Raw genomic sequence first — 26,558 nt, forward strand, 5'->3', positions numbered from 1 at the left:
GAGTTGACTAAAAAATAAAACATATGGCCGACTAAATTGAGAAAATGCGGTGTGATTGCCAATCAAAATGTGTTAATTACAATTAAATGAAGCATGATCAAGTTTCTTCATGAAAGCTTAATGACGGAACTGAAAAAAATTTAATTAAAAAATTTTGTGTTATTTCATATATCTTCACCAGACTACCATATTGACAGTTATTTTCACTAAAAATCTGAAAAAAATTTTCGAAACGGATTTTTTCACTGAAACTGGTATTAATCCAGTAAGCAGTGTTTTTAATTCGGTGAGGATACTTCAATGATGTGAATCTATAAACATAACAATGTATGAAATCATATATTATATAATTAGAGCTGATAAGATATAATATATATATATATATATATATATATATATATATATATATATATATATATATATATATATATTAGGTGGTCCTTATGTTGGGTTTTTTGAAATTTTTTTTCACGATAGTTCAAAATCGGTTCAAAATCTATAAAAAAATAATCATGCCAAGTTATAGCTCTTAATTTTAATATTAACCCGCGCCCCCCGACGGTCAAAGTTTTAAAGGAAAATAACATGGGGAAAGTAATATTTTTACTTTGGAATTTTTTACGTCATAAACTAACCAACAAATCACATCAAAAAAACTTTTTTCTAATGCAAAATTTAACGGTCTACAAAAAAGGTCTCTTATCATTTTTTGATAATTCTAACGGTTTTGAAGTTATTCAAGGTCTGAATTGAAACTATAATCTTTTTCATAGTTTTTTCTGTTTTTTTGGTCATTTAATAGTAAATAAATCATGAACCGGTTATTCTTTATAATCTCATTGGATTTTTTTGTTTAGAAAATTTTCAAAGTAACTGTAACTTTGGAATAATAGTAACACCAATTCATTTTTTTAGCCTGAACTGTCGAACATTTTAAAGATTTTTAACTTTTTTTGGATACAAACGAAATTCGGGACCTATTGTCTCGATTTTTATTGTTATTGGTACAAATATCAACAAACTCCAATTTCAAATTTTGATTTCTGGTTAAAAACATTTTAGAAACCGATCATGCCGCCATCTATTAGATTTTACTTCAATCTCTAACACTAAAATTAATTCTCAGATTACTCATAACATACATTTATTTCTCAGCTTGATCAAAATCGTTCAATTACTAGTACTGATGCCTTTTTGATATATAAATAAATTTTTTGAGTTCATTTATCCGATATTTAAGTAATCAGTTAAATATGGAGTTATCACGTTTACGTCAAAACATTTTTTTGATTGGTGATGTTGACGTTCAAATCGTAGGTAACAAATTACCATCGAAATTGCAAGCTTTGAAAGTGTTATTTTTTTATACACGTATTTTAAATAATACTATCACAGATAGTGTTGCTGCAGTGATTGATGAAATTATTGTGTTTTGGAAGAAAGCTCGAATTCCCGTTCAAGATGTGCAAAGATGTCGAGATAAGTTGAAAAAACTGTATGATGAGTGGCGCATACTTCTTAAACATAGAAATCGGAGTGAAGTTGCTGTGAAAAAACAAAATGAATTTTTCTGTTCATTAAAAAATTATTTGACATCGCACCGTCAAATGTATTTGAAATGGTTGATGAAAATTCCAAAGAATTCTTGAATAATCAGAGATCAGATGAACGAATTGGTTTTATTGCAAATATTAAGACGAAATACGATGACGATGAAATTGGTGTTAAAAAATTAGAGAAACAATTGGATTTCGAAAAACGAAAATTGGAATGTGAAAAAGAAAAATCATTATTTGGTAAATTATAATAATCAACTTTCTCATTGATATTTTATTATTTTATAGTGAAGATATTTTTTGTCTTATCATTATCCTTTTTTGTAGACAAAAACGTTGAACTCTTATCAAGCCAAGGAAGTGCTCAATCAGTCTCTAGTGGAGAAGTGTACATTCCAACTACTGCCGGCCAATTTAAATCAAGAAATATAAGAGGAACTCACAATATTCTCAACGAAAGAGTTGTAGCTACTTTTGACCGTTGTAACGTAAGCGACAGAGATGCTGTGTTTATAACAACAGCTATTTGTCAGTCGTTTATCGATTTAAAATTATTAGAAGTGGATATTAATTCCATTATTGTCAATCGATCATCTATTCGCCGATGTCGGCTTACTATGTGAGAGTCAAAATCAATAGAAATAAAAAAACATTTCCAAGACTTAAAGTTATCATCTATTGTTGTACATTGGGATGGAAAATTATTAGCTAATTTGTTAAATACAGAAACTGTTCATCGATTGCCTGTAATAATTACTTCAGAAAGTAAAGAAATTATGTTAGGTGTACCAACGAGTGAAGATGGAACTGGAATGGCACAAGCTTCTGTAGTTCATAAGACATTATGGGACTGGGGATTCGACATATCTGTAAAAGCAATATGCTGTGACACTACTCCTTCAAATTTAGGCCTTCGTAATGGTGCTGCTGCATTACTGGAAAAATTGTTAGAAAGAGATTTGTTGTATCTTCCATGTAGGCATCATATATTTGAAATAGTCCTAAGATATGTCTTCGAAGCTGTTTGTCCAAATATTGTTGGTCCTAATGTTCCACTTTTTATCTGATTCCAAAAGCAATGGGGAGATTTAAATAAACTCAATTACAAAACAGGTTTAGATGATCTGAAAAATGATAATATCTTGACAAATTAAAAAATTGAATCTATTAGAACTTTTGCGACTGAAACTCTTGCATCACAACTGCCTCGTGATGATTACAAAGAGTTATTAGAGCTTACTTTAGTTTTTATCGGTGTTATCCCCGAAAAATTTAGTTTTCGTAAGCCAGGAGCTTGTCACCATGCACGATGGATGGCAAAAGCTATTTATATATTGAAAATGTACATGCTTCGGGAGCAATTGCCATTGAAAAAAGATGAACATAATAAACTACGGCAAATATGTATTTTTGTGACAATGGTTTATGTTAAAGCTTGGTTTTCGTCGTCAAATAGTGTCAAAGCTCCGTACCATGATCTACAGTTTATAAAAGAACTCAACAACTTTAAGGCAATCAACAGTAATCTTGCTACTGTGGCAATTAGTAGATTTATGAATCACTTGTGGTATTTATCACCAGAATTAGCAATCATGGCTATTTTTGATGAGGAAGTTTCACACGAAACAAAATTAAAAATTGTCGCGAAGCTGCGTAAAGAAGAAGAAACAATTGTGATTGATGATATTCCGGAAGAAGACTTGGATTATACTAGTGAAAAATGTAGTGTTAAACGCTTTCAAACTAAGAGCATAACTGAATTATTATATAATGATATTGACTTTTTCGTAACTGCAGAATCGATCAATTTTTTCAATAGATTCGAGTTGCAAACAGAATTTTTAAAGATTCATCCTTCTGAATGGGCTCATAATGAACACTATAAAACTGCATTACGATTCGCTAAAAAACTATCGGTTGTGAATGACTGTGCTGAAAGAGGAGTTAAACTAATGCAAGATTTTTGTAATCGTTATACTAAGGATGAAAAACAAATGCAATACGTGTTACAATTGGTTAAAGATCATAGTCATATGTTTCCTGATGCACTTAAAAAAACTAATGTAAAAACTTCATGAAAGTATCTGTAATTAAAAATAAAAATGGTAATGTTTGTACATTTTCGATTCATTAAAATATTAATAATACACTTCTTTAATTGATTAATACTTTTCACGTAAATTATAGTTTAAAATTATATGCATAAGTAAAAAAAAGTAATCTAATATGAATAATAACCCGTCTATGATTGTTGAATTATTAAATGACCAGAAAAAACTATGAAAAAGATTATAGTTTCAATTTAGACCTCGAATAACTTCAAAACCGTTAGAATTATCAAAAAATGATAAGAGACCTTTTTTGTAAACCGTTAAATTTTGCATTAGAAAAAATATTTTTTGATGTGATTTGTTGGTTAGCTTATGACGTAAAAAATTCCAAAGTAAAAATGTAACTTTTCCCATGTTATTTTCCTTTAAAACTTTGACCGTCGGGGGGCGCGGGTTAATATTAAAATTAAGAGCTATAACTTGGCATGATTTTTTTTTTATAGATTTTGAACCGATTTTGAACTATCGTGAAAAAAAATTTCAAAAACCCAACATAAGGACCACCTAATATATATATATATATATATATATATATATATATATATATATATATATATATATATATATATATTGTAACATGGGGAATTTCATTCCCCTTGTTTAATTTTGATTAATTTTAATTTGTTTAATTTGGAAAATTTCGTTGTTATTGTTGATTCGCCGCGACCGTGTCGCCCTCGCCGGAAACTGAAACAGTATTCAGAATTCCGCAGCTCGAGAGCGCGACAATTTGAATTTAGATTTAAGATTTAATTGTAAGTTAATTTTAAGTCTAAACTGTCCCTGACGCATGCCACGAGCTCGAGAAGATCATCGAGAGCATCGTCGAGCATCGTCACTGCCGCCATCTTTGGGCCCGAGACCGTCAATAGAGTAACGAAGAACGGGACAAAGAGAAGAAGAAGAAGCGGACCATTAGTTTGAAAAAAGGGGCTTCGGGATACTGCCTTGGTCGGAATCGCACGCGTTTTGGAGCCTAGCTCAAAACACTTATTCGCTTACTGTATCGCTTATTTGTTTGTTAATAAATACGCCGAGTATTAACGCTGTTTATGGCTAATTGATTGTTTGATTGAATTTCGAATTGTTCGTTAAATTTGAAACTGTTGTGTAAACTGTGGACGCAATTATTTGTGGAAGAATTGTTATAATCGCTGACCACGTGCTGGTCATAATTAAATTTATTCGACGCGATCTGACCAAGCCTTCGCCGAGGCACGACACGACCCGATACGACGACTGTTCGACTACCTGGACCTGGACCACCAGCCCTCGACGGGGATACCAGGGTAAGTGGCTTGCGTCAGGATAGATAACTCGTGGGACACGAGTATTGTTGATTGGGTTTGTAACTGAGAAGTTCAGTTGGTGAGTTGCTCGGTGAACAACCAGCACTACCCCGTAGACGACGTCCCACGAGGTACCTAGAGTACCGTTTTCCCTGTATAATAGTGTAGTGTGAAAGTTTTGTTATTGAGTTTTATATTCCGTTTCGTTCTCGAGCTCGCGTTGCTATACTCGTATCGCTTGAGCGTCGCATTCTTAAGCGGATTATCGCTTCTTCTGTTTCGTCGTCGAAGATAGAATTGTTTGATCCGATTGTGAATTGTTTAATCGATGAGTCATGTCGCCGAGACATGTTTAGTTAGTTGGAATTAATGAAATATTATTTTAGAAATAATAATTCTGCTGAGCGATTATTTTAAGTACGTTTTGGTTGTTATTGATACGAATATTATTTTGATGTTGTCTACGAGTAATACGTCGATTTTGTTATTGATTATTATTTGAATTGTTAACGGATTGTTATTTGGATATTAAGTAAATATTTGATTTGATTATTATTTGAACATCATGTGAGTTGTTCACTGGATTATTATTTTTAGTATTATTTAAATAATTAACGCGATTATTATTTGAATATTGTTTGAATATTACTTGATTATTATTTGAAAGTGTTTGAATTACTAACTTGATTATTAATTGAGTATTAGGGCGTTTTTAGAGCGATAGCGTAAACGGTGGAGGTTTGGACTAACGAATTAAAGAATATGCAACGGAGGTTTTAATTCCGTTATTTTAATTATTTATGTGGGACGTTTTCGAGGTACGAACTTACCACGCCTTCGTTTGAGACTAACGGATTTTTATGTAGATAGATGTACTTACTACTTGTTGTATTATTGCTAATCGCTGGATCCGTGATTCCAGGGGCTGCTCTCAGCACCTCTTCTTTTAATTGGGCCCTTCGATCGTTTCTTGCAGCGGATGGAGTAGGATGGATTGGGCTGCTTATCTTAAGGGCTTCTTATTTTTTTTAGAATAAAAGTAGCTGGTTTTTTTCTTCGTTTTAAATTTATTTATAATCACTAAACTTACACCTTCACAATTGTAACTTTAATCGTAAATTACATTCACGAATTTTAGTAATTTAAGCTAACGTCCTCCAGTCCCCCGTAGGGTAAAGTGCGCAAATTTAGCTTTTAGAGATATTTTAGTTAAACTTATTGATCGGATTCTCGCCTAAGTGCAGAGCAAATTAGAACTTTGAGATTCCGGTTCTCTATGGTTGTATTTAATAACTAATACGTGGCCTGCCGGTTGAACCGAGTCTGGACTCGTCTTAAGTGCAGCGCAAATTAAGATAAGGGACTTTTACAAGACACGGGCCCGTCAACTAAACGCGGAAGTCGAATTAATTAACAAAGACGAGGCGTTGGCTGTTGATCGCCTTTTTAAATACTCGCGGTGCTGAGATTGCAGAAGTCCTCGCTAGTCAACCAGCAGTCGCGTAGTTTATATTTTATTGTCGCTTTCACGCATGACGAAGTCTTCTATCTGCGCGGGTGATTTAAATTTAAAAGAAAAAATGCGGGTGGACATAACAATTACGATATGAATCAACTCAGTCGTTTTGGTTGCTTGGCTTATATTAAAGTTCAATGAAAGGCGGGACCAAAATTCCGTTTTGAAGAACGAAGGGTAATTTTAGTTGGATACACTCTTACTGGTTATCAATTATTGAAACCCGAGGAGAGAAAAGTTTATGAAAGCCGAGACGTGAAATTTAATGAAAAGCTAGTTTATGGTGATAAGTATGATCGAAATGGTATCCAGGATTGGCCAGTCAATAATGAAAGGGTAAATCAAAATGATTAGTTTGTCACTTTTGTTGATGAAAATGAGAGTTGTAATGAATTGTCAAAAACGAAGGGAGAGTTAAAAAAACGACGTGGACGACCGCGAAAATTGACACAATAAAAATTCAAATGAAACGAGCGATGAACCGATAAGGTCTAGTAACTTAAGACTGTGTGAAAAATTTGATAATGACGATGTGAAAAGTAAACTCCTACTTGCTACGAAGTTAAACGATGAGTATGATAATAAGATTGAAATTTTTAAAGACGAAATGTATTACGCGCTGTTAGCTGATATAAACCAAGATCCAATCTTATACAAACAAGCTATGCAATCTAACGAAATGATGTCTTGGAAAGAAGCAATTGATAGTGAATTGAGATCGATGAGTAAAAATAAAGTATGGGAAATAGTTCCGAGACCTAAATTAACGACGGATGGAAAAAGAGCTAATATTATAGATTCACGTTGGGTGTTTAAAAGAAGAACGAAAAAAGACGGTAGTATCAAATTTAAAGCTAGGTTGTAACGGGTAATTTTTGAGGTGTTTCTTCTTTTTGATCAAATAAACGCTGAACGATATGAACGATACTTCGACACAAAAAGCCCCCTTGCTCGAATCTGAAGCTCGCCGAAGTCCAGGGTAAAAAGGGGTCAAACCACAATATTCAATCCGAAATAAAAAAAAAAATGACAGGACTCAGTTACCAATAAATAATTAAACTCAAAATGTCAGACAGGTTATAATAGAGAATCAAAATAATCATTTAATTTGTAACAGGGTAAAATTACCCTTAATCGATAAGTCACCGAATATCGATAATTATTCGACATAGCACTGGCGCGTCTCGATCTTCGGGCCTAAAGGGAGAATAGGAGGGGGTGAGTTTGGGTTAAAATAGGTGAGCCGTGCAGTGGAACAGGGAGAAGTAGTGTGACCGCCAGACTGAGTGCCACGGAGATCAAGAAGGACCGTTCCCGAGAGTACTGACGAGACGAAGGAAGCCAACTACAACTAGGACTTCATCCTCAACGAGTGAGTTAGATCATCGTTTTGTCCGTCAAGGTGTCAATTATTGCTCTGTGGGAAGGAAGTGGACCGCGGTTTATCCAGTGCCCAGTTACTTCTCCTAATTATTTATCAATTGGATCGTTTAATCGACGATTATTAATAGATTAATAGTGAAACATTTGCTAGTTTTGGATTTAGTGATTTTCATGGGGGTTTATACCCGAGGATCATTCAATCGACCTTGCGGGGAAATTTTAATAACTAGAAATAATCAATTAATAAATTAACATCCGAAAATTTCGTTAATTTTATTGTTGTAATTTTTATAACAATTAACTTAGTAAAATTGATTAATTTTTGTCATTGAAAAAAAATCGACAAATTTTTATTCGTGGAATTTTGGTCAAGCGTCAGTTTTGTGTCGCAGTAAATTCCAATACCCAAGGTCAAGCAAAAACAGCTAGCGAATGTTCTAGCAATTGAAATTTGACTATTTCGACTCGTGTCAAATTTTTATAAGATATAAGACGAGTAGAACGCTAGTGATAATGTTTTATATCAAGAATTAATTATTAAGAATTCTATATTGAGAATTAATTATCGAGGATAATATAGAGTGGAGAATTATTGAGAATATTATATTATAAAATTATTCCGTCAAGTATGAATTTAATAATTTTGGGATTAAGTCCGTGAATTAATTAAATTAATTTTACTCTAATTTGATAATTATCGGCGTGGACATTAAGTCCTAGAAATTAGTTAATTGAGTAAAAATTGTCACAGTTAAAATTTAGTCAGAATTAATTAATTAAACTTATGTTAATAATTTTGAATGTGATTGAGAATTTTATATTGTGATTTATTTAATTATCAAAAGTTAATCCAAGGTATTAAGACCTTTTGTTTTAAATAGTTATTGTTATATTGTTAAGACCATGACTATAAGTTACTGAGGAGTTTTAATCCATCTAATATTTTAATAGAATTAAAATTAACAATTGGAATTTGAGAATTGTCGTAGTTAGTTAGAAATTGATTGTTAATTGGAAATTATCGTTTTATTAAATTACTAATGATTGAATAATTTGATTTGGAATATTTAATTGAAATTAGTTACAGTCAATTTTTATTAAAGTAAAATTTATAAAGTAGAGTCAAGTTAGTAGTGTGAGTGTGATACAAGTGTGGGTTATGAGAGTGTGCTGCAGAACATCTAGGTCTATGTTTCGTCGCTGGGCTGTTACTCCTGTGAGCCAAGTTAACGATCCTAGTATATGATTCGTCTCTGTGCGGGTGACAGTAGTTAGAAATCGGGTAGACGCCGAAAGGGGCCCGTCACGTGTAGACGCCGGGAGGGGCACGTGTTAGAAATCAACGGGTAGACGCCGGGAGGGGCTCGTTGAGAATAAGTTAGAAATCAACGGGTAGACGCCGGGAGGGGCTCGTTGAGAATAAGTTAGAAATCGACGGGTAGACGCCGGGAGGGGCTCGTCGAGATTAAGATATTGTTAAGTGTGGTTAGTGTGTGTGTGAATGAAATTTTGTTAACTAATTTTAAGCCAACTCTGTTAAGTTTTATTTTTATTGTTAATAAATATAGATCGATCTTGTTAATTAAATTTCTATTATTTAACAGTAACCTTCCTCCACTCTCTCTACCCTAAGATAGGATTTTCTCAGCTCTGGACCGGTTCCAGGAACCGTGATTAATAATCCTGGTGGCGCCCTGATAATTTTTATTGTTGTTAGTTTTGTTAGTTAATTTAAAAAATTGATTAGGGGCCAACCTGAGCAGGTAAAACTGTTACAAATTATCAAAATCAATTCATTAGGTTAATGAAAAAGGTTACAAAAAAAATAACAACACTCTCGTAGTACAATTTTAGGTTGTATCAAGCCTCAAAAACTAAATCTAACGACAATGATACAAAAAAATGACTCCACAACGTCAGTCAACGCACGCGTATCAAGGCCTGATCAAAACTGGTCTGTACAAGACAACCTCTCACACACTCTCACTCTCGTGAGCGTCAAAATCGCGAACTAAAACTCCGAAACTGGTTGCCCGCTTCCCCAGGAGACTAGCCGTCACCCTGGACCTCAATCTCTACCCCGAGAGCGGATGGAGAGTATCCTCTCCGCTCCCACCTGCACGGCGTGTGATTACCTACCGGATTTTTGAGAGAGGGTCAAAAATCCAGGGAAGTCAAATCTTGCTGAGAGTTCAAAAGGTACTTACCAGTGTTCAAGGCGAACCAAGGTAATGTCCCTCCAGCTGTTATTGGTAGAAGAATATTCCCTCAATAACACTCTGTCACAAGACTCGCTTTTTCGTGAAAAGTTTTTGGGCTTTATCATTTTCCCAAAAACTCACTTACAACGAACCGGAATGATCGTTTTTGCCATCTATACGGTGTTTACAAACTATCAATTTAATTGGAATTCCTTCATTCTATATCCATTCAGTTCGTCAAATTCCGAGTTTTACATTTCACTTTGAAAATTAAATATCAAATACATTCGATCATTTTCAACAGATTACATACAAATTCGATAGAATACATTCCCATACTAGAACTTGCTCGGGACTTAGAATAATTTCTTTCATAAATATTTTTCTCTTAAATAATAATCGTTATTTCTTTCATTTTATATCCATTCGCCGCTTTCCCATACTAAATCGGCTTGGGACTTAGAATAATTTCTTTTATAAATTGGAAATTTACAATAATTTGTTTCCAAAATAATTTTCTTTTAATAAATTTTAACTAAAGAAATATAATCACAATTAATAATCGTCATAGACAAAATAATACTTTTATAACTAAACTAATTATTATCCCGTCTAGATATTCTACATTGGTAACTAAAATATTAAACATTAATTGTTTTAAACAAGCGATATTAACTAACAACAGAATAGTTTTCGATCTTTATAATCAAATCTAAATTAAATAATAATATTTTCACAAGTTTTTAGTGAATAATACTCTCAATATCGTAAATTATCATTATTAATAATTAGAATAATAATACTGCACTCGTAAACAACAACTTAAATAAAGAAAAACGGGTTATTTACAATGTTAGATAATAATTTCTCGAGAAAATACGCCCGTCGAAGTATCAGGCGAACATGAATAACGAAGAGTAGGTAACTGCTGTCGTTTCCCTCCTCGTCCCTTCTTCCAAGCCCTACTCCTCAGTTGTCCTGTACTAGCCATCGGCCTTCTCTCTCCGACTCAGTCCCTCTTCCCTACTCTAGACCCTTTTTCCGATATCTGGGTCATACCCCTCTTTCCTTGGAAAGAAAAGTGGTGAACTTCGTTTGCCACTTTTCTTTAGGCGAATTTACTCACCAGATCTTCTAGCCACTGTTGGGTCAACCTCAGTGTTGGCTTCAGCTGGTTTCTCGTCTGGGTGACTTTCCAGATGCGTCCTTGCTTGTCGTAGGCGCTGAATGTTCGCTTGCCTTTCTGTCCTGGCAGGAAAGGCCGGCTCTGTAGGGTTTTCAAACAAGCCAAGGACTCTTTCAGTTTCTGCATCGGCGTCTTGGGGTTCGGCGTGTTGGTGAACAGGTCTCCTGGCTTGTCTGTAAAGGACCCTAGATAGTCCTCCAGTCCTGGGAATTCTGGCATCACCCAGCGGACTTCTGGTTCAGACCTCGTCTCGCGTGGCTTTCATGGTATTACCCAGCGAACGTTATTCGGGAAAGCAGTGGTTTCCCGGATTCTCGGACCTTTCCGTTGGGGACTGTGCTGATGGCATGGGCCCGGACGGTTAACATTGTCCTTTTTCTTTACAGGTTCCACTGGTTCAACGGCGGTTTCAGCAATCGGCTCGATGACAACAGGATCCTCAGTGGTAGGTTCAACAAGTTCATCGACTTCCATCGGCACACCAGGTTCAGCAGTAGGTACAATGGCACCCACAGGTTTCGTCATCTGCGGCGCAGAGATCAACTGGGGACTGCGCTTGAGGCGTGGGCCCGGGTTGGTTGTGGTGTTGGGGTTTCCGTCTTCGATGCCTGTGATCTTCCCTGGAGCGGTTTCCCGTGTGGGGCTGGCCCCGAAGAGCTCCTCCAACCTTCTTACTCTTGTTCCCAACTTTCTGGTCAGATTTACCAAACCGTTCGTGGCTGGCCTGATCAGTGTTTTTGGTCTCTTGCGTTTAAATAGTCCATGGCTGATCCTTTTTGGTTGGGTTCCGACTGCGGTGGTCCCAGGGGTGGTCGGCGTGGCTGGACATCGATCAGGTCTCACAAAACCTGGATTGGCTGGATCGTAGGGCTCTGGTATTGTGACGTTTTCGGGGTTAGGGGTTACGGGTCTTGCAGTTTCTGGCAGGGGGGTGAGGACAACGTTCAACGGTCTCCTCAGCATCTCCTCGAGTAGCCATATTTCCTCCTCTTCGGTAAAATGGCCGTCCATTTTGTGGCTTCTAGATTATAATGTTAATTAGAACAATTTTATTGCGCTACCGAGACCAGTTTTGACTAGCCTTTCACTTCATTTTACTATTAGAACTTAAAAACAAAACTTTGTATTTCTTTTGACATGATTTTGACTTTTAAACCTGTATAGACATTTCGATTACGTGATTGGCTACTAGGTGATAAAATTTGAACAGAATTTTCAAAACTAAACCCAATCTAAATACGTAAAAAAAAATGTAACTTGACTCTAACAGTTTACTTGGCGTTCCGCTTTCAACCCGGTTCTCCGGTGGCAGAGACTAATTTTACCTTCTTGGCCATCGGGTTACACGACGCTGTCCCAAGTGTTCATCTACATCCGGTTTATGGTTCTCGCTGTCAATTTGTTCGTGTTCAGGTTTTTCATGGTCAGGTTCCGGGGGATTTCCCTCATGAAACGGTTTCAAGTCTTTTATGTGCGCGGTGAACGTTTTACCCTCTTTGCTAACCTCGTATACGGAAGGACCGACGATATTAGTTACTGTAAAACCCGTCGCGTACTTCTCCGCAAGTTTAGCCGAAAAGTGGTCAATCGCCGATGACAAAGGGTGTTCCCTCTTGCTGACCAGGTCTCCAAGAGCTGCTTGCCAGGAACCACGCTTGCGATTATAATACTTGGTTTGTTTCCCATAGGCTTGGGCCAGGTTAACCTTGACCAACTCGATGGTGTCTTCCAAGGTCTTGGCTGCCCGATGCGGATCATAAACCTCGTCTTTCCCTCGGTTGGCTCGTGCTCTTATTGACACAGGAGGTAGGATTTCGCGGCCGTAATTTAAATACGCCGGGGAAAACTCTGTCGCGTCATGCTTCGCAGTGTTATAGGCGAAAGTGAATTCTGGAACTTGTTTATCCTAGTTTCGTTGATTTGTCCCTACGAATTGGGCAATCATTGTTCCTATGACTCGATTTGTTCTCTCGACTGGATTGCATTGCGGCGAGTATGGTGGGGTTCGTACGTGATTTATCCCGAATTGCTGCAATAAGGAGGTGAACTACTTGCTTACAAAAGGGGTACCATTGTCGGTAATCACCATGTCTACCCTACCGAAACGCAGCAAGACTCGTTCTTTGAAAGCAGTCGCAATCGCGGAGGCAGTTTGACGTCGTAGCGGCTGGATTTCTATCCACTTGGAGAACTTATCTTGAAAGACTACCAAATAGCTCATCCCTCGCGACGATCGTGGTTTGGGGCCTATTACGTCTGCAGATACGACTGACCAGGGCTTCAGGGCAGGGATTGTTCCCATTGGGGCCGACGGGGGTTGCTGTGAGGCTTTGAATGCCTGACATGTCCCGTACTGGCGCACATAGGACGTGATCTCTGCCCTCATACGTGGCCAATAATATTGGCTCGAAACGCGAGCAATCGTCTTGGCAATGCCTAAATGTCCGGCTGAAGGAACGTCATGATTTTCCTGTAGAACTTTACTGACTCCTGCGACCGGAACACATAATTTCCAGACGTCGCCTCGATCAGTGTAGTCCAAACTATGATAGCGATGTCGGTATAACAGCCCTTGCTGCAGGCAGTACTCGGGATAACGCTGGGGGTCATTTTCGACTCCTTTGACGATTCTTTCATACCAGGTGTCCCCAAGCTCTAAAGCTTCTAGTATTAAATCAGTTCCTGGCTCGTGAGGATCTTTCTCGGCGGAATTTTCAGGGGTGTTTCGCGATAGGGCGTCCGCGACTTTGTTCCATTTCCCTTTTCGGTACACGACGTCGAAATTGTACTGTTGCAAGTACAGGTTCCAACGTGCTACATGTCCGCTTGGACTCTCTATCGATCGGAGCCATTTTAGTGACTGGTGGTCCGTGATAACCGTGAATTCATACTCTTCAAGGTATGGTCTCAGTTTCTGGATTGCCCAAACCACTGCGAGGCATTCCTTTTCGGTTACGCTGTAGTTTCGTTCGGCTTTCGTCAGCCCTCTGCTCGCATATGCGACGACCTTTTCTGCGCCATCATGTTCCGGTGTCAATACAGCGCCTATTCCGACGTCACTCGCAATCAGTTTGTAGCACGAAACGTTTTGAGAAATCCGGAGGGACCAGTAATGGATCCGATTTTAAATGGTTTTTCAGCGTATCGAACGCGGTTTGTTCGGAGGTTTCCCATCTCCAACGTTTCTTCTTTTGAAGAAGAGAGGACAAAGGTTTGGTCAAATCAGCACAATTGGGGATAAATCGGCGGTACCAAGAAATCATACCTAGGAACTGTCGTAGTTCCTTGGTATTCCGAGGTGGTGCAATCTCGGTGATTAGTCGAACCTTATCTGGGTCCGTTCGAATTCCCTCCTCGTCGATTACGTGACCTAAGTACACAGTACTTTCCTTCAAGAAATGCGATTTCTCTGGATTCAATTTCAGGTTCGCTGCGCGAAGTCGAGTCATTCCCTTTTTCAGGATTGCCATATGTTCGCTTAGGGTTTCGCTAACCACGATTATGTCGTCCAGGTACACTACTACGTGCGTTTCGAGATCCGCGCCTAATACTTCGTACATTACGCGCTGGAATGTCGCAGGCGCTGAATTTAGACCGAAAGGCATTACTCGGAATTGAAACAGTCCACGACCAGGAATCGTGAAAACAGTCAACGGCTTGCTTTCTTCCTCTAGTGGTATCTGCCAGTAACCACTTTTCAAATCGATAGTACTAATAAATTTAGCTTTCCTCAGTTTGTCCAGTGATGCATTCACATGTGGTATCGGAAATGCATCTTTCTCTGAGACGTCGTTTACTTTCCGGAAATCTACGCAAAACCGGTATTTCCGGTCCTTTTTCTTAACCAACATGACAGGAGAGTTCCACGGGCTGTTTGATGGTTCGATGATTCCGTCTTTCAGCATTTTGTCAACTTCGTCGTTCATGATTTGCTGCATTTTCGGGTTTTTCGGAAAGTAACGCGCCTTTACAGGTTCTGTTCCAGGTTTAATTTTAATTTTGTGCGTCGCACACTGGGTAGGGCCAACTATTTCTTCGTCTAGTTTGAGCCACGTCTTTCTCTCTTGCAGAGCAGTCTCCAAATCGTATCCCATATCTAACGCATTAAAGGATTCCGCACTGCGCTGCAACTGATAACCTAATATCGCTAGGTTATCTACGTCGAGAAGCATATCATTTGCATACGCTGGCATGACATGAAATGGTAGCTCGTAAGAGCGATTATTTTCCTGGACATTGACCCAAACTGTACCAGATGATAGAATCACTTGATTCCCTAATGTCAATCCCCGTATTGGAGTGGGGTTATGTTTAATGTGTAGTCTATTTTCGCGGATAAAGTCCCAGATTCATTGGGAGACAATAGACGCAGTTGCCTCAGTATCCATCAATGCATGGATTTTTATATCACCGAGTCCTATCTCGGCGAAGGGACGTTTCTCACCAGGCTTCAGTGCTGTTGGCTGGAAGTGCCTGGCTGAGACTCTGGATTGGTTGGGGCAGTGTTCTTTACTTGGGTTGGTGCTCCCTGTGGGTTCACGGGCCGGTTTTGGGAGCGCGTACCGGTCCTCGCGGCGTATCCCTGGTAGGGGCAGCATTCGCGAGAATACACGTTCATTTTTCCGCAACGCAGACAAAACTTTACCGCCCGATTCGTACATTGTTCTCTGGTGTGCCCCTTTTGGCGGCATCGTCAGCAACAATCACGCCAGTTATACTCGAAGATCTCTATGGATGCCGGTTCGACAGGTTTCGCGGGCTTTCGATTGAACGAAGTTTCCGTTTTCCGGGATGCTTGCCTGGTCTCTTTGACCGCGGGGGGTTTCTCTTGAACAACGAGTTGCTCGTACTCTCTTGCAAGCCATAAAAGTCCTGGGACGTCAGCAAACTCTGTGTGCTTCATGTAACGTCGGTATTCCGGTGTCATGTTCTGATATAGTCGGGTAAGACGGGCCGAGTTCGACATCTGGCCATGTCTTCGTATCAAGGTTTGCAGTCTTGTTGCATATTCCGCCGCAGTTTCGGTTTCTACCTGTACGCTGTTCCGGATCTGCTCTTCCAGCTCGAGTTCGATGCCCGGGGACAGGTAAAAAGATTTCAGGTCCGCCACAAAATCTTCCCAAGAGACCCAATCTCTCTTGTTGTTGCGGTACCAGAGAAGAGCCTTTTCGCGCAACAATATTGGGACGCATGGCAGCAGATGGTCCATCTCGAACCCGTAACTTTATGCCATTGCCTCCAGCCGCTCTAAAAAGACTTGAACGTCACGCTCTCCCTTGAACACGATGTTCCACTTCCGCACCAGATCCCTCCTGCGGAGTTCAGCGGAATCATCCCCAAGCACCGAGTGATAATGTTGATCGTGTCTGGGGGTTCCTGAGAACGGGGTGCCTGCCCTGGCTGGGCTCACGAGGTCGACTATGCGTCCTGACCGGCGGTTTCCGCCTTCGTCTCCTTGCCGCATATTCTCCGCGCACGGAACACGGTCGGTTGCTACTGTGAGTGTTATTACGTGCCTCTCGCTCCGCCTTTCTCTGTTGCTCAGCCTCGTACCTCGTTCGCGTCGAGCTGATGTTCGTAAGCTCGTTGCTCCTCCCTTTCGCGCAACAGTCGCGCCCTTATTTCCCGGCGCAATCGCTCGCGTAGCTCCTTTTCGGCTTCTGCTTCGGCTTCGCGAGCTAGCCGCTCCTTTTCCTCCGCCTCGATCTCGGCTCGCAATCTTTTCTCCAGCGCCCGTCGTTGCCGGGCAGTCTGTGCCTTGGGTGACGTGCTCTCGCCCTCTAGGTCCTCGCCTGAGGGGTGCTCGTCTTCATTCCCGGGTTCCTGCTCATCTATTTCTTCGGGCAGGTCGTCCAGATTCTCCAGGTTATCCAATTCCGCCTCGGACCGGTCGAGGTCGATCAGCAGTTGGTCATATCGACCCGCGCGACCCGCGTTCGCCGCTCGTGATTTGTTAAGCGCCGTTTTTAACAAAAACCTTAACTCTGGCAACGTCGCCCCTGGTTCGATTGCCACCTGATAGTTTTCTAGCTCGCTAATGACCGCGTCTTTTCTTAGCGACCACAGCCACGTTTGTGTCCCCGTTTTCTTACTCATTCTAGATGAAAACTGGAGAAAACTAACTAAAAACGAAAATCGCAGTACCCAAAATTCCCGCTACCATAAAACAAAATCACCGTGTCACTATTCGAGCGCCATAAATTTGTAACGGGTAATTTTTGAGGTGTTTCTTCTTTTTGATCGAATAAACGATTAACGATATGAACGATACTGCGACACAAAACGCCCCCTTGCTCGAATCTGAAGCTCGCCGAAGTCTAGGGTAAAAGAGGGTCAAACCACAATATTCAATCCGAAATAAAAAAAAAACGACAGGACTCAGTTACCTATAAATAATTAAGCTCAAAATGTCAGACAGGTTATAATAGAGAATCAAAATAATCATTTAATTATCAAAATCAATTCATTAGGTTAATGAAAAAGGTTACAAAAAAAATAACAACACTCTCGTAGTACAATTTTAGGTTGTATCAAGCCTCAAAAACTAAATCTAACGACAATAATACAAAAAAATGACTTTACAACGTCGGTCAACGCACACGTATCAAGGCCCGATCAAAACTGGTCTGGACAAGACAACCTCTCACACACTCTCACTCTCGTGAGCGTCAAAACCGCGAACTAAAACTCCAAAACTGGTTACCCGCTTCCCCAGGAGACTAGCCGTCACCCTGGGCCTAAATCTCTACCCCGAGAGCGGATGGAGAGTATCCTCTCCGCTCCCACCTGCACAGTGTGTGATTACCTACCGGATTTTTGAGAGAGGGTCAAAAATCCAGGGAAGTCGAATCTTGCTGAGAGTTCAAAAGGTACGTACCAGTGTTCAAGACGAACCAAGGTAATGTCCCTCCAGCTGTTATTGATAGAAGAATATTCCCTCAATAACACTCTGTCACAAGACTCGCTTTTTCGTGAAAAGTTTTTGGGCTTTATCATTTTCCCAAAAACTCACTTACAACGAACCGGAATGATCGTTTTTGCCATCTATACGGTGTTTACAAACTATCAATTTAATTGGTATTCCTTCATTCTATATCCATTCAGTTCGTCAAATTCCGAGTTTTACTTTTTACTTTAAAAATTAAATATCAAATACATTCGATCATTTTCAACAGATTACATACAAATTCGATAGAATACATTCCCATACTAGAACTTGCTCGGGACTTAGAATAATTTCTTTCATAAATATTTTTCTCTTAAATAATAATCGTTATTTCTTTCATTTTATATCCATTCGCCGCTTTCCCATACTAAATCGGCTTGGGACTTAGAATAATTTCTTTTATAAATTGGAAATTTACCATAATTTGTTTTCAAAATACTTAAATTAATTTTCTTTTAATAAATTTTAACTAAAGAAATATAATCACAATTAATAGTCGTCATAGACAAAATAATACTTTTATAACTAAACTAATTATTATCCCGTCTAGATATTTCACATTGGTAACTAAAATATTAAACATTAATTGTTTTAAACCAGCGATATTAACTAACAAAAGAATAGTTTTCGATCTTTATAATCAAATCTAAATTAAATAATAATATTTTCATAAGTTTTTCGTGAATAATACTCTCAATATCGTAAATTATCATTATTAATAATTAGAATAATAATACTGCACTCGTAAACAACAACATAAATAAAGAAAAACGGGTTATTTACAATGTTAAATAATATTTTCTCGAAAAAATACGCCCGTCGAAGTATCAGGCGAACATGAATGACGAAGAGTAGGTAACTGCCATCGTTTCCCTCCTCGTTCCTTCTTCCTAGCCCTACTCCTCAGCTGTCCTGTACTAGCCATCGGCCCTCTCTCTCCGACTCAGTTCCTCTTCCCTACTCTAGACCCTTTTTCCGATATCTGGGTCATAAGGTTAGTAATTAGGGGCTTTAAAAATGAAAATATTTACGAATTGAGAGAAACTTACGTGCCGGTTTCTAGATTGCCTCTAGTACGATCTGTTGTTGCCATAATAAATAAATTTAATTTAATAACGTGTGGATTAGACGTTAAAACTGCTTTATTGAATGGGAAAATAGATGAAGAAATTTACATGAAAATTCCTGGTGGTGTTCAAGTTTCTCAGAAAAATAGAGAAAGTAAAGTTTGTAAACTTAAACGAGCTTTGTACGGTTTAAAAATTTGTCCTAAACGTTGGAATATTAGATTTACTGAAATAACTTTAAAGGTAGGCTTAAAGAACGGTAGATTGGCAGCGTGTTTGTTTATGTGGCGAGAAAATAGTAAATTTCTGATTCTACTTTTATACGTGGACGATATTTTAATAGCGAGTAATGTGTAATGTAAAAATTATTCAATTTTTGGAGTAATTGATTAATTTTACATTTATTAGGTTTATTGTGTGTAAGTATTTGGCCCTAGCGTGTTAGGCTAATAGACCGGGAACTTCCGAGTTGGATTTTATTGAGAATGATAGGTTTACTGAATAAATTGATGCTGAATAAGTGTAATACATTTATTATATAAATTAAATATGAATATTTTAGACAAATTATAAATTGATTCAACTATTACAAATTTCACACAGATTATAAAATGATACAACTATTACAAATGTTACACAGTGATTTGAATTCAAATATTTTCTTTCGTATAAAAATTACAATATTATTAAGTTTCTGATAGAAATAAGTTAAATAAATTTACCTGATATTTAATTGATGATTCTTGTTAATTTAAATGAGTTTTAGTTGATTTAACTTTAGGAATTTACTTTTACTGTTAATAACGTTTGATTTGAAATGAATCTAAATACACGTGGTTTACTTGGACTTACTCGAAATATTTTACTTGAAGTGAAACAAAATACACGTGGTCTGTTTAGACTTAAGAAAACTGGTTCGATGTTGCCACTAGGAAGATCGGAGCACGAAGAGATCGAACACACCAAAGTTTCCCAAATTATAGATCTTTCGGTCCCCCAATTGTTAATTGGAGGGAGGACTCAATGTCCAATCAGCGATTGAGTTTTAGGGGTTCGTACCCTCTCTTCGGATGTTTCGGAAAACCATAGTTGTGTCGATCTACCTTGTACTTTCACATAAAGTATAGGTCACAGGTTACGCACTGTATATTTGTGATAATGGATAGGCGCATCTATAGATACACAAATACACATAGAAAATTTAACGTTAACTTATTTTTTTACTATAGGAAATTTCTAGATACTAATCATTTATTAACTTACTTATTTTACTTAGACAATTCAATCAACAATAAATTATTTATAAAAAAAATGTGAATAAACAATTTATCAATTCTTATTAATAATTAATATCTCTAATAGTTAGTAGTCTTTGATCTATTCTTTGATTCGATAGTTTATTAACTAACTATTTTTACTAAGACAATTCGATCATCGATTAATTATTTATAAAAATGTAAATAAATAATTATCAATTCTTATTAATAATTAATTTATTTAATAGTTAGTAATTTCGATTTATTCACTTGTGTATTTTAATAGTGAACTTCCTTTTATTCTTAATTATTATTTATTGCCACGTGTTTTACCTAAATTATGTTAAGTTTTATTTAAAAAATGTTTTTTTTTTTTCTACTTAAGTTATTATCTTTCATTACTTGTCTAGACAGTCGAGAAAAAGTATTTTTTTCTTAATGATTTATAATGACAAAAATTTTTTCAGTCCGGACATTAGGTATCACAATACATTTAAGCATACCTTAGAACATTCTGGAGAATGTATTCTAATGATTCTTTCCATTAGCTACACCAAGTTCGTTTCGTACAACAGAACTCCCATTTACTTGTTTGTTAAGGTTTTACAGCCTTAAATGCATTGAGGTCTCAGACCGCTTATCTAAAGTAAGGGACACGAAGCCTAATTATCTATTGCCTGCTCTATAGACGAACGAAAAATTATGACGATGTTTAATAAAATTTAAAAGAATATTTGTTAGCAATAAAAAAAAATGTTTTACATAACAAATGATTAACGTAAATTGGACGAAGTAAAGAACGAATTGAAGCGCGAGTTCAAAATGACTGATCTAGGTGAGCCAAAAGAGTTCCTGGGAATTTCTATTCAGAGAGATCGCGAAAAACAAATTATTACTCTTGCTCAGGAGCGGTATATTGATAAAATATTGTTGAAATTTGGTATGACCGAGTTACATCCTCAAAGAACTCCGATGGTAACCACTCAGGTGGCTAATAAAGACAGGAAAATGAGAGAGGAAGATTGTGACGACAAGTTATCACTACTGACGAAAGCAAAAGAAAATATACCATATCGTGAAGCAGTAGGAAATTTACTGTATCTGGCAGGAGTGACTCGACCAGATATCTCATACGCTGTGAACGTCTTGAGTAGAAATCAGATAAATCCAACAGAAAACGATTGGCAAATGGTAAAACGGGTATTTAGATACTTAAAAGGAATAAAACATTTAGGTTTAACCTACTCAGCTGAACGTGACGATATGCAAGTATGTTCCGACGCAAGTCATTGTGGGTTTGTAATTCAGCTATACGGTGATACCGTGGCTTGGAAAACGCACAAACAAAATTGTGTTGCGTTATCAACGTATCAAGCGGAATTTGTTGCGATGAGTGAAGCACGTCAAGAACTGGTTGCTCTGAATAACTCGTTAAAAATTATTCTGGACAAGTCATTCTACCCTGTGCAATTGTGGTGTGATAACAAAGCAGCACAAGCGAGTGCTCAAACGAGTGAAGGTAATAAGTTACGTCACATGACTGAGACGAGAGAACTTATGTTAAAGAATGTGTAGATCGGAATTTAGTTAAAATTAATTGGATATCGTCTAAAGATCAAGTCGCTGACATATTCACAAAACCGCTTGCATTTGAACTGCATAAACGACTGACGAGTCGAATCATGAATATAACGAGTGATTTTAACTATTGATATTTTACAGTTGCCAAATCAGAAGATGAGAATCCAATTCCAAATGACTAAACAATAAAGGTTGTAATGGGTTTGGCCGCTCAGATTGGCTCCTTAATTAAATAATTAACTAAACAAAATTGAAAACTAAAATTATTAACAAAAGGGCGCCACCAGGATTTTAATCACGGTTCCTGGAACCGGTCCAGCGTAGAGAGCTTATCTTACAGGGAGAGAGAGTGAGGAACGTGATCTGAAATAAATAAATTTTTATTTAACAAATATATTCGGTATTTATTTATAACAAAAATAAGATAACAAGGTGCACATACTCACACTCACACACAAAATTTTCTTAATCCCGACAGTACTCTCTTACGGATCGTCTATATTGCGGTTTCTAACTAAATCGCGCTGTCCACCGGACTGTCACGCTCTAAGATTTTGGATCACTCTATTCGGCAAAACATCAACAAATAGAGTTCGTAATATTCTCTACGACTCCTCTGCTCAACAAAACATCAATAAGCAGAAGATCGTACACTCTCTATCACACATTACCCACACGAATCTTTACACACATATCCCACACTTCTTCACACACACATTAATTTACCTTATTTTATTTTTGAACAATAATAAAGGAATTAAAAAATTTTACTTTAAAAATTACTACGTTAACTTAACTAGTTATCAGCCAACAATTAAAATTTACTGTATATTTTCAATTAACAAATTTATTCACTAAAATCCGAATTCAATCCGACTTCCAATTTTTCTCTAAATTAGACACGAGTTTAATTCTCAACATTAAAATAAATCAAATTCTTTAGATTTTTTCAACAATTTTAATAAACGAATCTCGAACTTAATAAGCCACTTGCTCAATAAATTCTTAGGAATTTTTTTCACGATGACGAAATAAAATTAACAAGATAAGTTTTTCCAGAACTTAAATTCAATATAAAAATTTCCTTGGGGGATTTCCGATTAGTTAATTAAAATTTAAATGATAAACAATTTATCTCAGTTAACTAAAATCATAAATTTTTGGCCAGATTCAATAAAACAAATTCTCAATAGTTAACATTAAGGGGTCTACCCTCTTTAGACGGGCAAAGATAAGGCGATTTTCACGAATTTTTCTGACCGGTATACGTCATAAATATGGACATAAAAAGTGTTAGGCCTAAAAAATACACTGTTTGATTACACAAGAAAATTTTTTTTACATTTATTTTAATCAGTTTTTATACATAAAAATGAGGGAGAAGACTGGTCCAAAAAAAAGATGAGTGTGCGCTGTTGATGAAATATCTGGAATGGATGATCTGAAAAAAAAAAAAATAAAATAGTTTTAGATTCAGTCAGTAAATGGCTATAGCGCATATCATACGATTTTTTTTTTCAAAAATGACAAAATGGCAGCCATTTTTCGAAAAAGTACGAAAAATCACGTTTTTTCCGTCGTTCTTTGCCAAAAGTAAATAGTTAAACTCAAAATTTCAAAAATCGTATGATATGCGCGATAGCTATAGTCATCAAGAACATGTGGTTAAATTTTGGTAAGGTTCGCTTGAATAGTTTCGGAGATTTTATCAACAAGCCGTCCAAAAACGTCATTCCGAGAAAAACGCGTTTAAAGTTTTCTGTAACGAAAAATCGTGAAAAAATCTTACTTACGTCTAATCAGCGATGTCTGCACCATACATTATGCCTTCATCATCTTCATAGTGCACATTTTCATCCAAAATAGCCTGCCTTCGTTTCGTTCTGGCTTCCTTAGAGACATCGGTGCTGCGGCGATTTGCAACTCGTATGCGCGTTCTGTCACAGTCAGCAGCAAACTGTGTGGTGATCGGGCCGATTTTGACGCCCATTACTTCCAAGATTTTTAATACTGGATGAAATCCCTCGTTAAAAATACAAGCAGCTGTTTGACAAGCTATTTCAACAATTTTTTTTCCGCAAAAGATGTGTTTGGGAGCCATTGACCAGACACAGTTGTTGAAAGATTCGTTATTATTCTGCGTGTTGCCACCGAGGCATCTTTCAAGCAGTTCTTGTTTTTCTAAAGATTGCAAAAACATTTCACATACACCGTCAACTTCCATTTTTCCAGCACTACCAGAGTGATTAGCACTACAGCCTCTTTTGTGCGTTTCGTACCACGCTGCATATTCAATCGTTTTCTCAGTTCCTTTCTTTTTCTCGCATGCTTTGCAGTAACTTGATCTGATAGCGACGTTCACGATTTTTTAGTGCGTTTATATATCAAAGAAATTATGCCAATAAGAGAAGAAAATCCTCTTTTTTGCCAGGAACCATCTCCCGAAACGGTTAAAATATCTTCTGGTTCTCCGTGCTGAGCATTCAAGAGTTTCTCTTCTCTAACAGCCTTCAGCATCACTACATCATACACACTTTTCACCGCGAACACCAATCAAACGCATAATATACACTAGACGACGATTAATTTCGTATCCAGTAGAAATCATGTGACACGAATTAATGTACCTTTCGCCACACTCACATGTAACACAAACTTTAAAACCGAGTCCTCGCTGTCCATACTTTGTAAAAGAAATATCTTTATCACAAGTTTTACACTTTAAATACTCTTGCAACATAGAGAAAACCAGGAAAAACTGTATAATACTGTATCCCGACGTTTGATCCACGTGTACGTCGAAACTGGTATCTTCCGATTGTTGTAACTTCAACGCAGATGCACTAGCATAACTTGTATTTGCCTCGTGGTCATGTGGAAGCACTCCATTAAATTTCCGCTTTTTCGGCTTCGAACCTGGACGTCTCCACTTGGCAGTTTGATTTACACTTTTCTTGTCCATTTCGGTAATCACGAGCACAGATACTGACGGTTGAAAATTTCAAATACGACTAATATAGGGAGAAATTCTAATGGAACGGTATCCTTCGAGAATAACCTATCATAAATGAAAATTTTCAGTATAGATAGTATATTATAATATTGTACATTTGTCAGTATACCTGAAAAAGGTTGCAGCTGCTAATGAATACAAAGGCAGGTAGGCCGTACCGCTCCGAGCGGTCCGCATATTAGCGGCCAGATAGCTACGTAAACGTCGTCCAAAAGTACAGTTAGACTGCTCGGATCTTTATAAATTTTCAGTATGATACTTTTAAATATGTATACTTTCAAAAAATACAAAAAAAATTCGATTTTTTCAAAATTCTAAAGAGGGTAGATCCCTTAAATAAAATATTTGCGCGCTCAAAACAGACGCCAATTTTTATGCTAGCGCGTGGTTACTTTTTGACCTTAAGTACACGTTAACTACGTTGTACGATTCAACCGATGTTTCACTGGTCCGTGAGAAGACAATGGAATCTTCCCGATGAATTTATTATTCGGTTTTTATTTAATAAATAAATTAGTTGTAAATGAACCGATTTTTCTGATGTTTGGAATTATTTCAATTAATTAATTTTACGGCAATTAACACTACAAGGTCCTTGAGGAGTCCTCGGGTATAAGCCCCTTTGAGGTACTCTCAACGAAACTAGCGAATCAAAATTTCAATTAATTAATTATTGACTTATAATTATTAATTATTGAGAAAAGTTAATTAATTAAATAAGTCAATTGATTAAATTGAGAAGTAGTTGGATGAGCCGAGTATATGACCCCGCGGCTCATATATATAAAAAGTCTCAATACCTTGTAAGATTTTTGAAATAGAAGAAGACTCCTTGGATCCAGTGGTTTTTCTTCTTTGGACTTTTCTGCTGGCACTTGTCTTGATCACTCAACTACTTCTGCTGGTTGGAAAAATGTTTGCTCGCACGTAAGCCCCAAAACACCCCCACTTATTACTAAATAGGTCCCGAAGATCGAGACGCGCCAGTGCTATGTCGAATAATTATCGATATCCAGCGACTTATCGATTAAGGGTAATTTTACCCTGTTACAAGGTGACCAAAGGAAAAATCTTCGATGTAGACTAGACATCGAAAACTTCGACCAAAATATTTTTGATTAATAATATGATTTAAATTTAAGAAATATCATAAATGTACTTTTATATGTTTAATTAAAATTAGATTCACAAAGCTTGGAAAATCCAAAAATGCACGACTCATCATGCTCATTTAATTATGAAATATTAATAAAATAAAATAGCTATCCAATTATTTGTCAATAAATAACGAAAATAACGAAAAAAAAAAAAAAACACATGAGTCGTGCAAAACAAAAAGAAAAAAAATTTTTAAAATAACAGCTGTACTAGGAAAGTGATGCACAGGTGGCCCTGGTGGAATAACATGTACATAATATCTATAGATATATCACCATCCATGTTAATTTTACAT

The 26,558-nt window shown here is 37.1% G+C and overlaps 2 protein-coding genes across 3 annotated transcripts in view; one reads left to right on the forward strand and one right to left on the reverse strand.

The window, feature by feature from the left end:
* Positions 1-26,558, forward strand: part of LOC141537283 (endochitinase-like) — a 235,377-nt gene that overhangs the window by 128,622 nt on the left and 80,197 nt on the right. The gene's annotated exons all lie outside the window — the stretch shown is intronic.
* Positions 23,429-26,035, reverse strand: LOC141537286 (uncharacterized). 2 transcript variants are annotated; one of them, XM_074258178.1, is made up of 2 exons: positions 23,886-26,035; positions 23,429-23,533 (listed from the first exon to the last, which is right to left on the reverse strand). In XM_074258178.1, the coding sequence occupies exon 1, from the start codon at positions 24,314-24,316 to the stop codon at positions 23,888-23,890; it is 429 nt and encodes a 142-aa protein (XP_074114279.1). In that variant the 5' UTR covers positions 24,317-26,035; the 3' UTR covers positions 23,429-23,533; positions 23,886-23,887. Both variants share the same exon structure in this region; 1 of them encodes a protein (XP_074114279.1).

The sequence above is a fragment of the Cotesia typhae genome, unplaced genomic scaffold (assembly GCF_013202065.1).
Source record: "Cotesia typhae breed Kobodo isofemale line unplaced genomic scaffold, CoteBio_Ctyphae scaffold_70, whole genome shotgun sequence".
In the NCBI taxonomy this organism is placed as follows: domain Eukaryota; kingdom Metazoa; phylum Arthropoda; class Insecta; order Hymenoptera; family Braconidae; genus Cotesia; species Cotesia typhae.

Coding starts and splice junctions, on each gene's coding strand:
- LOC141537286 (XM_074258178.1), bottom strand. CDS start 24,316: ATGGAAGTTGACGGTGTATGTGAAATGTTTTTGCAATCTTTAGAAAAA.